Source organism: Poecilia latipinna, unplaced genomic scaffold (genome assembly GCF_001443285.1).
Source record: "Poecilia latipinna isolate Pla-1442-1.1 unplaced genomic scaffold, P_latipinna-1.0 Scaffold41, whole genome shotgun sequence".
Lineage (NCBI taxonomy): Eukaryota > Metazoa > Chordata > Actinopteri > Cyprinodontiformes > Poeciliidae > Poecilia > Poecilia latipinna.
This window is the reverse complement of record NW_015112657.1, coordinates 593,768-607,350: the sequence shown is the minus strand read 5'-3', so window position 1 is coordinate 607,350 and position 13,583 is coordinate 593,768. Positions and strand designations below refer to the sequence as shown.

General features: G+C 37.7%; 1 protein-coding gene across 3 annotated transcripts in view; it reads left to right on the top strand.

Annotated features, from left to right (window-relative positions):
- Positions 1 to 11,004, top strand: part of col2a1b (collagen, type II, alpha 1b) — a 52,754-nt gene extending 41,750 nt beyond the window's left edge. For all 3 annotated transcript variants that reach the window (XM_015047860.1, XM_015047852.1, XM_015047842.1), the window contains 13 exons: positions 1,160 to 1,321; positions 2,201 to 2,308; positions 3,916 to 4,023; positions 5,204 to 5,257; positions 5,737 to 5,844; positions 6,246 to 6,299; positions 6,434 to 6,541; positions 6,635 to 6,688; positions 6,821 to 6,928; positions 8,255 to 8,543; positions 8,788 to 8,975; positions 10,466 to 10,708; positions 10,801 to 11,004. In XM_015047860.1, coding sequence (XP_014903346.1) covers positions 1,160 to 1,321; positions 2,201 to 2,308; positions 3,916 to 4,023; positions 5,204 to 5,257; positions 5,737 to 5,844; positions 6,246 to 6,299; positions 6,434 to 6,541; positions 6,635 to 6,688; positions 6,821 to 6,928; positions 8,255 to 8,543; positions 8,788 to 8,975; positions 10,466 to 10,708; positions 10,801 to 10,947 — 1,731 coding nt within the window. In that variant the 3' untranslated portion in view covers positions 10,948 to 11,004. The remainder of the gene's footprint in view (positions 1 to 1,159; positions 1,322 to 2,200; positions 2,309 to 3,915; positions 4,024 to 5,203; positions 5,258 to 5,736; positions 5,845 to 6,245; positions 6,300 to 6,433; positions 6,542 to 6,634; positions 6,689 to 6,820; positions 6,929 to 8,254; positions 8,544 to 8,787; positions 8,976 to 10,465; positions 10,709 to 10,800) is intronic.
- Positions 11,005 to 13,583: the final 2,579 nt, after the last annotated feature.

Here is a 13,583-nt window from a genome sequence, read left to right as displayed (position 1 = left end):
ATGAAAACAGTAGTAGTAATATTAATTACATATAATACAGCGTAAATCCAATCAAACAAACAAGATAAAAGTATTTAGAAAAAAATTATTTCATAAATAGAAACTGCTAATTAAACAGAAAATATCAAGTTTTCTAACAAGAAAAAAGCATTCAACTTACATAAAACTCAATTTGGGGGCTGAAAAAAAAAATCTGTTTATAAAAAATATGCCCAAAAAAAGAAATGGAAACCTTTATCCCTTCTTTTATGTGCTAATCAGCTTTTTCATAACTCTTCTTATCTTTGATTTGACTTCCAGTCAGAAACAGATGCTGGTCACAATAAACTACTAATATAAACCTGACTCTGTTGGAGGTATGAATAATTTTGGGTTGAAGTATAGCTGCAGGACGTTCTGTGTCATCTTTGATATCTTGGATACATCCATTTCCTGCCTCTTAGGTTAAAAGAGATGTAAGCTGTGTGCTATCAGCATGGAAATAAAAAATCATACTATGCCTGCAGATAACATGTCACAGACGTGGCAAGTACAAAGTAAAGATGGGAGGTCTAAAAATAAACCTCTGAAGTTCTCCAAAGGTCATCTTCATTAGGGATAACTGACATTTAATAACAACCACACTAAGGTATCTCTCCTGAAAATAAGAGTGAAATAACCTTCACTATTATTTGAAATGATTTAATAAAATCTAGTGATCCAGTGATTAGATAAAATGTACCCTCTTTGTTAACAATGCAATTGTAGATAGTGTGTGTGGTAAGGTTGGATAGTGGTAGTTTTTGACATGGACAATTTGAGATAAGTATCAAATGCTGATCTTTAGAATATTAGATTAATTTTCCCAGCCTGATTTGGTGTTCTATAAGTAGCTGTAAAGCATTTACCCTTCCTGACCCGACACCACCCACACACACACACGCACGCACGCATGCGCGCGCGCACACACGCGCACACACACACACACACACACACACATTGCCAGAATAGTTTGTCTAAAGCAGCAGGACTTTCTTTAGATAATTGCTTACAATAAAGTGTGTTGAAGACAACACTTTTTATTGTCGCTGTAAATGGACTCTGTAAACAGAAATATTTATCTGTCAGCTTGCGCTCAAAATGAGACCTACTTTATATGTTTTATTCAAATGCTTGGCAGGGTAATCCTGGACCCGCAGGTCCTGCTGGCCCTCCTGGTAAAGACGGACCAAAAGGAGTGAGAGGAGACGGTGGACCTCCAGGCAGACAGGGTGACGCTGGACTACGCGGTCCTGCAGGAGCTCCAGGAGAGAAGGGCGACCCTGGAGAGGACGGTCCCCCTGTGAGTGTGCTGCACCTCCTCCTATAAGCACCCAGAAGACAGACTTTTACATAATGTGGAAATCTGTGACCTTGTTATGCTGAAAATAACACTATGGTTCCTGTTGCACCCACCTACTGTTGCATGTAGGTGCAAGCCTAAAGAGAAGAAAATATTTTAATGTATTTGTTTTTTTGCATTTTGAGCCATTTTTATGTTTTCCTTTCAAGCCGGACAGCCAATTTTAGCAGTAATGGACACGCTCACCACTAATACACAGAGCTGTCAGTGTCCATCACTGACTCTAATAGCAGACTAAGATGTGACGGCACAAGGCAGCACAATCTGGTGACAGTGTAAGAATGGAGCCCCAGCCCTTTTACTTCAGAGCTGCACACAAACACACACAAACACGCATACACACCAGTTACAAATAGATGACAAGTTCTGTCAAGATAATGACAGGTTGTGTCCCGAGGGCGGAGGCTCCAACTCTGAGGCAGTGCTGCATTGAGTCCATCTCTTCCTATAGACTTCATCCTGTGTATGAAATCCTGAGCCCAGCATCAGCACATCAAAGCTTTGTCTGCCTCATGGTGCGTCTCAGCTGTCACTTACAGTCAGGTGTTCACTGTGAACATGATTTCAGGAGCTGCAAGACATTTTGACAGAGCAGCCTCTGGAGCTGAGGATGACGTAGACCAGAGAGGTGATGGAGAGATTCATTTGCAACTCCGACTGGGAATAAAATATTGCGTCGAGAGTGATGGAAGATATACACCTATCATGCCTTGGAAGTGACTTAGAAAAAAATAATGACCGAGTGGCTCAAGATGTGTTATGTGAGAGACATCTACCACAGTAGTGATGAGTTTTCTGTTGTTTTTATTTTCCACTCAGGGTCCGCTAGGTCCCTCGGGTCCTCAGGGATTGGCTGGTCAGCGCGGTATTGTTGGTCTACCCGGGCAGAGAGGTGAAAGGGGTTTCCCTGGTTTGCCTGGGCCTTCTGTAAGTAACATGAAATCACATGACCAAGCACATTCAAACTTAAATTCTGCAAGTCAAATACAGGTGGAGATGAAAAATTTAGACAAAAGACAAAAATTTAAACGTGAGCAATAAAAAGCACAAAACAGACTAAAAAACTAAACAAGAGCATATTATATGGCATCAAACATACTTTGCTTGTCGTTTTTTCTAATTCATATTAAAATATTTCATATAATTGAGTCAGACCTGTGGGAGAATGAGCTTTACTGGGCTGTTGTGAAACTGGTCATGAGGAAGATGTAAAATGTGATGTAGCATGTCTTAAATACATAACTTTTTCTTCTTAGAAAAATGAACAAAACAAATACAACTTTAAAATATAAAAAGGGACACAAACTCATATGTTAGCTCTTTGGATGCTAAATTTAGCATGTTTACTACCCTTGTATGGATGAAACCACAGCTCAGCCCGCATTGCGATTTTTGACATGCACCAATAAAATTTGATGCCAGTTCTTTTTGCTGTGTTTCAACAGACACATAAACACCTTCAAAAGATCTCAAAACTGCTTTTGCAGCAGCTCCTGCAAGGGTGTGCATGTCTCCACGAACACATTGTCTCTCGAGGCCACAGACACACACACAGGCAGAGAGTCAGAAGGTGAAAGCATCATCAACCCTGCTGTCACGGCTGTTAATAAATATTAATGAATCTGCCATATGAGCACAATACTGACTGTTTTGCCACTGTGTAAAGTAAATGTGGGGAATCAGCAGATGTGCTCTGGACTGACAATCTGCTGTGTCCTAATTTGATCAGTCAGAACGCATCTCACGTCAACCAGGGCTTTTCCCCTCATGTTTCTGTCTGATGGAGATTACACCACGACATGTGACTGAAGAGCTTCCCCTGCTTACATCCAACATTTTTTTGACATATGACATGAACCATTTCCCCTACTTACAACATCTCAGCGGGCATGTCCCCACCATCAATTATTCACCAGCATGCATGAAGGGGATTCCAGTAAATCAAAATAAACCCACCAAGGAATGAGCTTTCAATGACAGATGGGACTGCAGATTAGGCTTCATGTTCAAAGCAAAGTGTGATTTTTTTTTTTTTTTTTTTGTGGTCAAAGACTAATTGTTACTGTTATAAACTGTTTGTATAAATTATCTGGTCTAAATGTGATTGGATGTTGTTTCTCTTTTTGTGAACAGACAAAAAATAGAAAAAAGCACAATGCTAAGATTTTCTTTTCATACCATGAAAGATAATGACATGACAAGTAGCAACAGAAAAATGCTGGAGTTAGTAAATCAATTTTGAATATGTATATACTTCAATCTTGCACCAAAAGCAGTGAAATTAGGATCCATGATGAATGTGCAATCACAAGAAAGTGTTGAAGAAAAAAATTATCTTGAGTTTGGGAATCACTCTTCTTTTTAGTGTCTTAGCTATGTACTTCAAATTGAAGATTTATTTTTCTTTCTGTTGTTAAAAATACTCAAATGTATAACCGTAAACAAACTGCAGAACCTGAACTAGTGGGAATTTAAAGAGTTGTATTTCTTTTTTCATTTTTCAACATGTAACAATGAGTCCTTATTCCTGTCAGGGCGAGCCTGGAAAGCAGGGTTCTGCTGGTGGTCCTGGAGACCGTGGACCGCCTGGACCAGTCGGACCTCCTGGGCTCACTGGTCCTGCTGGAGAACCTGGTAGAGAGGTAAAGGAAAATCACCGACACAAAGCATGTGCTTGATTGAATCAGAAATGGAAATTCAAATTTCACACACATAATTGAGTCAAAGACTTCTGATTTGACTCAGACTCAGAAGTGAAGGCAGGTTGGAAAGCAGGCTCCATATGCATATATAATCTTGCAAAAGGGATGAAGTTGAATAGTTGAGTGTTTATCTTAACTGTAGCTTTTTAATAACATCCAGACAATAGTGGAGGGTGGATTGATCCAAAACATCGATAATATCTACACCAAATCGATACCAGTATCAGATCAATACTAGTGTGGTAAGATCGATACTTTAGTTTCAGATTCTGTCTTGAAATTTTATTTTGATTTTATGTAATAGTTTCTCAGCACTACCTCAAAATAGGTTTTGTTTTGATTTGCTCACAAATGATATATATGTTTTGCACTTTATTCATTTAGGAAAAATGTGCATAAGTTAGTTTTGTTTTTAAAAATGTTTCTGCCTATCATGTTAATATGTTCTTAAAATAAAATAATTCAAAGGAAATACTACAAAACACCTGAAGGTCAGAAGTTTGATGATATATCAAACCTAAAAATTAAAAAATATTGTTATTAGTATCGATATCAATACCAATATAGATGATATTGTCCACGTATTTACTTTGTATCGGATCAATACCAAAATTTGCAAGCCTCTTTAGACATAACTGCATATTTACATTTCTAATGGATTGATGTCTCATTGTTTTTCAGAGTAATGTAAAGCAGCTCATAACAAGTTTTGAATATTAAATTTTCAAAGATTACAACGTATTTGCTAAATGTTTGTGCCAAAGAGAAAAAAAAATACAGGATTTGAATTTCCAACCTACAATAATGCATTCTTAAAGAGAGACTAGATGCCATGCATTTGTAAATGCTCATCAAAGACTTTAGAGTTGACCCTCAAACACTTGAGACTTGACTTTGACTTTGGAAAATAGTCTTATAAACATCTCCGGACTGGATACGCAGCTGTCAACCCACTTCCTGTTTCATGTGAGCCATTGAAATTCTCCACACTTTGCATCACTCATCCATTTGCATTTTGTCCTATTATTGGGTTTGGCTGCAGTGGGGCTCATTATGCAGCCAATATTCATTCAGTAGGACACCTGGTTAGAATTAATTACCACTTCATTTTGTCTAACAGGGCAACCCTGGATCTGATGGACCTCCTGGTAGAGATGGTTCTCCTGGAATTAAGGTATAATTACAAGAGGTCAAATCACCTGTGTTGTATGATTTTGTTGTATATTTTGATTTTGATTACAATGTTACACACCTGTTATTGCCATCAAAACAAGTCAGAATTGTCAGGGAAATGCTGACAATTCTGCAGGATGAAATCACTTCATCTCTGTCATGTTTTTCGGGTCCTTCCTTGGCAAATTTGAGCAGGATCTACTCATTATCCTGCCAATAATAGTGTCCATACCAGACGGAAGAGTTGTTACCATATAGACACTGATTGTATTAAAATAAAATGTAATTGAGAAGGAAGTGTCCAAACAATGTTCAATGAAAGGCAAGCTGCATGTTTTGTTTTGAGAGTTTGTTGTTACAAGTAATATTTTTGCAACTTTTTACACCATTTTTATTTAAGACATTTAAAAATCATATATTTTAGCAAATGAATTCACGCTTGGTGTCTTCACAGTCTTTATGACACTCCTTTCGCTGCAGGGTGACCGTGGCAACACCGGTCCTGCTGGTGCTCCTGGTGCTCCAGGTGCTCCTGGGGCTCCCGGCCCAGTCGGTCCCACTGGAAAACAGGGAGACAGAGGGGAGTCTGTGAGTAATGACTCATATCTAATCTATTGCACAAGCAAAGTCACATGTTTTCCAAAAGCTATTTTAAAAACTCTAGCAAAGCATAAAAGTTTTTTTTTATGTTATATTTCTTTGAAGCTCATTTCTGCTATAGCTGAACATTAACATATTGTGTTACAAGTACAAAGAAGGTTTTTTCAGGTGTTTCATCCCCGATAGACCTTATATCCAAGACATAAATTAACTTTTATTGCTTTTCTAATTTGCATAATATTAATTTAATGCATTTCATGAAGCGCTTGCTTTTTTTTAAACCAAATTTTATTACTAATGTGTTGTAAAATACTCTACAAAAACTTTGTTACTGGTAAACTTCTAGGCAAGTCAGGTGTGTTTATATGTTTATCATTTCATTTTATTAGGGTGCCCAAGGACCAGCTGGACCTCCAGGACCTGCCGGTGCCAGAGGAATGCCTGTATGTGTCCTGCACTGATAACTTGGAACAACTTCCAGTCAAACAGACATGAATATTTATTGTTTACCTTCTTTCTGTTCACAACCGTCACCAACAAATAAGAGTTCATTAGCATGCTTTAAACTTGTTCTTAGGGACCCCAAGGCCCCCGTGGTGATAAGGGTGAAGCTGGAGAGTCTGGTGAGAGAGGTCAGAAGGGGCACAGAGGTTTCACCGGTCTGCAGGGTCTCCCTGGACCACCAGTAAGACGCCATATCTAATCTAAAACATTGCTACACTAGTCCATTGTTTGTTTCATACTTAAGGTCTTATTTCCTGTGCTGTCTCTGCATTAGGGTCAACCTGGAGACCAGGGTGCCACTGGACCTGCTGGGCCTTCTGGACAAAGAGTGAGTACAAACCCAACCAAACATGTTGCAATTAAAGCAGTAAAATGGTTTTAAATTGAAAGGAGTCTTGTATTTCTGTTTATCCAGCTGAGTGATTAGTCTAGTTATGTTCATGCTTCCGTCCTTCAATAGGGACCACCTGGACCTGTTGGTCCTGCTGGAAAAGACGGGTCAAATGGCTTACCAGGACCCATCGGACCCCCTGGACCTCGTGGTCGTACTGGAGACTCTGGTCCCGCTGTGAGTACTTATAGGAACATCACTCCCCCTTTTTGTTTGTTTTTAGCATGTTTTACTTTCCTAACTAACTTCTACAGAATGAAATATATGCCATCACATGCTTAATTATCTTGGTAAATAGATGTATATATCAACCTCATATTCAAGACAGCAATAAGGGCGATAAATAAATAAATAACAACCTAAGGAGTGAGGCTTTTGCCATGCAGCTTCATGAGCCTTAATGATGCTGTAAACGCTGCTACATGCATCAGATCTGTAATTTAGTTCAGTTGAAATTATTGCATACAGCTCCTTTCAAAGGTATCACCACCTCTTGAACTTTCGTGCTGCAGCCACAAACTTCAAAGTATTTTATTGGGATTTTATGTGATAGTTAAACACAAAGTAGTACATGCTGGTGCCACTGTATGGAAATAGGATTTTTACTTTTCATTTTTCTGCAAATAAATGTGTAGTGTGTCATATGAAAAGCTTTACATAAAGACGGTTGAGATTGCATAGAAGAAGAGAATACGATTTACCCAGCTTTACCTCTGTTCTGCAGCAGGGTCCAGTATGTGCAATTGAACCTTCTTCATACACACACACACGCAGAAATACCATCACTTCCTTTTGTTTGCCTCATGTGCTGACTTAGGCTTTTCTAGAAGGATTTCTTCTACCAAACTCACGTCACCAAAGAAACACACATTCAAGATCTGTTTCTTCACTACACCATCAACCACTGGCATGAAGTAATTTCGGAAAACTTATCCTTCATTTGAATTATTTGACTGTAAAACTTCAGAAAAACTATGCAACTTAAAAATTATTATGATTAATAATGACTAATAATTATTACAAACTATTTTAAAGTAACTTTTAATGTGCTTTCCCAATTTATTGTCTTCTCTCCATTTTATTTCTACATGAAGCCAATTATTAAAGCATTATTAAAAGACCATTTAACTATTAAAACATCCCACATGAGGAAGAATATTGGAGACTGAAGCAACTAAATGTGTTGCTTGCATTGCTCATTCCAAGAGGGACATCCTAGACAGATAATTGCTCAACCCACAGCGAGAAATGAGAAAAGCCTTTTTGATGTGCTTGTTTTTTTGTGTACTGTTTGTTAACCCTGGCAATCAGTTGACGTTGTTATTCAGAATTGTAGCCTTGCAAAAACCCTCTTCAGAAAATTGTGTAAAATTACATGTACATGTCTTGTTCAAGAGAATGAAGAAGAATAATCTAGCAGTGAATGAAAAACACAAGGATACAGGAAATCTACAATTCCTGAAGTAAAATAAAATGTGTTCTTACTTTCTGAATTGTTTTCAGGGTCCTCCTGGAAACCCTGGACCCCCTGGTCCTCCCGGTCCTCCCGGTCCTGGTATTGACATGTCTGCCTTCGCTGGTCTGGGTCAAACAGAAAAGTCTCCCGATCCCCTGAGGTACATGAGGGCAGACCAGGCCGCAGGGAATCTCCGTCAACATGACGCAGAGGTCGATGCCACCCTCAAGTCCCTCAACAACCAGATTGAGAACATCCGCAGCCCAGAGGGATCCAAGAAAAACCCTGCCCGCACCTGTAGAGACCTGAAGCTCTGCCATCCCGACTGGAAGAGCGGTGAGTGACAACGCAAGAAATTGGCTGAATTGGGGTGAGACAATGAAGCAGACTGCGTCTAGTCTGGGGAAATAAAGTTTTGGAAAAATAGGAATTTGACAGAAATCTTGTTTGCTCTGGAATATATTTGTCTTGTACTGATTTAGAGTCAGTTTTCTCAAGACTATGCAAAAACATGCAAGGCATTCCAGCTGTGCAGAAAGAATAATGTCACCCTGAAGGCTATTGCTCTGTTTTTGTTTAGGTGAGTACTGGATTGATCCAAATCAGGGCTGCACTGTAGATGCAATCAAAGTTTTCTGCAACATGGAGACTGGGGAGTCCTGTGTGAACCCCAAACCTGCCAAGATCCCACGCAAGAACTGGTGGTCCAGCAAGAGCAAAGAACGCAAACATGTCTGGTTCGGAGAGGAAATGAACGGAGGATTCCATGTAAGATCTGCAACCTGTTTTAGTTTTCTTAGCTTGTAAAATATTGATATTTTACAATATTAAGTTATGGCACAAATGAATGTTTTGCATGGCAAAAAGTTCAGATTTAGAAAGTCAAACTTAAAGTGAAAATATCTTTCAAACAGAAAGATATGCTGTCTAAAGCTAAAAAAAAAAGCAACAAGTAAAAATATTTTTGTTGCTCTACATTTATACATGCTCCACTGCTACAAAATATACATAAGTGTGACTCAAATGTGTTGGCAATGTCCTAACAAGATCCAAATCCAACTCTATTTTATTTATAAAGCACAATTAATAAAACCATTAATTACCAGAATATGGTACCATATTCTGTTGAACCAGAATATGGTATTGCACTGAAACAGATAAAAACAAGACATAGACAATATTAATGGAATGGCATTAACTATTGCTATTAACGATAAACTATCCTGAACATTCATTCGCACACATTTTCTCAATATAAAAATAAAATGAAAGAAAATAGTTCTCAGACATTGGAAACATTGAAAAGCACTTCCTAAGTAAACTTTACTTACTTACTCAAAGAGCTAACTTGGAAACTTTGTTGCTTTATTTAGTGACTCGTTTGACCCCTCTTGAAAAAGTGCCAACCAGCAAATTTGGCAAATTTTTCTTGTGTTAGTCGCAACTTTTAGAGAGCCTGGTGTAAAAGCATGCATCATTCTTACTCAAGGAGCAGTGGGTGATCTAGAGGGCCCCAAAGCACTTACAGACATCAAAGTCTTCACACATGAATGCCTCCCAGCTGCAATCAGAGCAGGAGATGTTCAACCTCCTGTGTCCAGACTGAGAAAGAGTTATGTATTTGTGTTGTTTACTTTTTACCAGACAAAAATCCCAAAGTGCTTTAGAATGAAACATATACCACACAATAAGACAAACATTTCACAAAAACTACATTGGTTTCAATATGACTACTCTTTTCTCCTACAAAATCGATTACATTATTTAGCTATTTCTAGCTTGTGCAAGGCTTAAAGATCAAAGGCAACTTTTTTTAAGCGTGTTGATAGTGAATTTTTAAAAAGGTAACGTCCCAACAAAAATGTAATACCTTCATCCTGACAAAGGTTCTTCATCCTTCATCCCAGGACACTCACAGCATACAAAACGGCTACAAACCAAACATGACACACACAATTTAGAGTCACTGCAGGACACTGATAGCTAAATAGCATGGGGTTTTCAATATGTAACACAGATGCCAAGACATGAAACAGCAGCTTTTGTTCAGTTACAAGAAATATGTTGTAAAATTCAGAAAGTGAATATAGGAATCTTGCTGTGAAATATAAAAAATATATATATATTTCTGTGACGAATACGATATATTTTTAGATTTGGAATACTTGGAATCAAACATTCAAAGCATTAGCTCATTTAAAAACACTAGATGAAGCACCAGGAACATAACCTGATGTGTTATTGTCTGTCCAATGCAGTTCAGTTACGGTGACGACAGCCTGGCACCCAACACCGCCTCCATTCAGATGACTTTCCTGAGGTTGCTGTCAACAGAGGTTTCCCAAAATCTCACTTACCACTGTAAGAACAGCGTGGCCTACCTGGATGCTTCACTAGGCAACATGAAGAAGGCCGTCCTGCTGCAAGGCTCCAACGATGTGGAGATCAGAGCCGAGGGCAACAGCCGCTTCACCTACAGCGTCATGGAAGACGGCTGTGCGGTATGTGGTCCTGCTAGTACAATATTTGTACTCTCTAGGGGGCAAACCAAATGCTAACATTTTTCTGTATGGCTTTTTTTCCCCTCCTGCAGAGACACACAGGACAGTGGGGTAAGACAGTTTTCGAATACAGGTCGCAGAAAACCTCCCGTCTGCCCATCGTGGACATTGCCCCCATGGATATCGGTGGAGCAGACCAGGAGTTTGGAGTTGATATTGGGCCAGTTTGCTTCTTGTAAAGAATGAGCAGCTGCGAAGAGGAGGAAGAAAAAGCGGCTGTTTGAAAAAAAAAAAAGTAAAATAGGAAACGAAAGAGGAGCACGCGTTGGTGAAAAGGCGAGGAAGAGAGAAAAAGAAAAATCAAGACACTTTTTTAAAACATGGGACTTCTTTTCTAAATAAAAAAGTGCTTTTCCAAGTTGAACTCGGTAGGATATCTGCACTGAATGGCACCAACAAACTGTCATTTATGATCCATCCGCAGCATTGCCTTCAGTCATCTCTGCCCCACCCCCCATGGACACCCTCCTCTCCCTAAACCCTCCCTTTTTCACTCTTTGTGAACAGCAGCCCCACCGCCCCCCTCACACACACACACACACATACCCAATATCTATGAACAAAAACGAGGAAGTATGAGGAGAGAATAGGAGCTTACCAGGGAACAAGAGAAAACAATGTGTTGGTGTTATTTATTTATTGTTTAGGTTAGACTCCCAGGTGTGGTAGGACTGAGTTTGTTGCAAAGTGATAAAAAAAATATATATATATATTTTAAAGAAAAAGAAGCCTCATCCGCCAACTTCCTCCTGTTTTATGATCATCCCATTATTCTTGTCACAAACAAAGAATTTATTGTTCTTTGAAACCAAAAATATTTCAGCATACCATAGAATGTGCAGTTGTTCCTGTTTCTCCAACCACAGTGTGTATCAAAATTACTGTGTACTATAATAAAATCAATGGTGCTATTGTTGTAAAACAGTTTTGTGTTTTTAAGCAACCTGATACTTTGATATAGTGACTTGTATGTATATACATACATACATAGAGAGAAAGAGAGAGAGAGCGTTCCTTAGAGACCCTTTCGTTCTGGGATTTTGGATTTCACTGTGATTTATGACCGTTCTTACATGAGCAAACATGACTGATAGAGTTTTGTAATCAATTTAGTTAGGAACAAATTTATTTTTATTTTTCAAACATTTGATTTGGCTTCTTAAAACTACCTCACAGTAAAACAAATCTAAACTTTCACAGTTTACACATATCATTTCAAATCGAGATAGGTATATTTGGTTATATAATAATCTCTGCTGCCCTTCATCCAGTGTGACCTGCGTCCCCTCCTGCCCCTCACACACCACACACCCTCTGCTTCCACGTAGAAACACACTGAGTGTACTTCACTAATGTTCCAGTTTCAACTCCAGCACAGAGGGTTCAAATGTGTGAGGTTGTGTATATTTTTTATTATTAATAATAGAACTATTAATAATAATAATAATAATAATAATTAATAATAATAATAATAATAATAATAGCATTATTATTATTATTATTATTATTATTATTATTATTATTATTATTATTATTTTATTACTATGACCATGACTTGTTTTTGTTAAGTTTTAATTAATGTAAATTGGAAATAAACGACAAAAAACAAGTAACAGACTGAAGTTGAGTTTTATTGAATTTCCTGTTAACGTACAGTCAAAAATATTCACACCCCAGGAGTATTTAGTTAAATGGGAATCATTTAAATTGATCAACATGTTCTTCTAACTGGAAGTAATAATGTTTTAAATCTGATAAAAAATGTGTGCCAAAAGCTAAACATTAGGGTGATGGCACTGAGATCTTCCAACCTCAATCATCTGGAATGTATTGCAAAACAATTAGTGGGGAAAAATACCAAAGTAAACATGAAAAGTGCTGTCAGTAGTTGCAAGAACTGTTTTATTGCTTAAACTCAAGAAAGGTTTTTCTTTTCAGCTTTTAAGTCGTTTCCTTCTATCACTTTTATGTATTCTTTATATCCTTTTATGTACCCCAATTTTCAATAATTTGTTTTTATACTTTTAACGCATCCATCCAACTTAAATCAGACATCTAGAAATCCAACTTATGCTTCCCAGAATCTGTTAGAGGGAGATACGTTTGATAACATTAGATGTTTAATTATGGGGGGAATTCCTCCATCGTTAATCAGCTGATAATACTCTGTTACTTTAGTAATTCAAATCAATTTAGTTTATTTATATGGCATCAATTCACAACAAATATCTTAAGGCACTTTACCAAAACAAAATTCATTTCAGTTCAATCACACAGTTGGTCCCAGTTATCAAACAGGCTTAGTTAATTATTCAAAGTAGGTTAAAATGTTTCTAATTTAAGTGTTTTTTTTTGTATGTTTGTTTATTTTATGTTTAGTTTCTTTAATTTGCTCCGTAATGAGATATATATATATATATATATATATATATATATATATATATATATATATATATATATATATCATCACAGCATGATGCTGCATCGACTGTGTTTCACTGCAGGATGATTATATACAGAGTTTTTTTAGCACATTTATCTGATAATAAAATACACTAACGTCAAATGCCTTCAGATGTCACTGACTAGTAGCATCAAGACGGCCAAAAACACACCAAGTTAAATAGCCAAGAGTCTGAAGGTATCTCCAGAGAAACAGCAAACAGCTACCAGTCAGGTGGGTTATGTCACATCGACCCTTCATGAAAGAGTAGTCAAAGAAGACTCATTTCAATTTGCCTCAAGCTGTGAACACAATAAACATGTGGAAGAAGTTGGTCCAGTTAAGATGAGAGCAAAATTGAACGCTACGTGT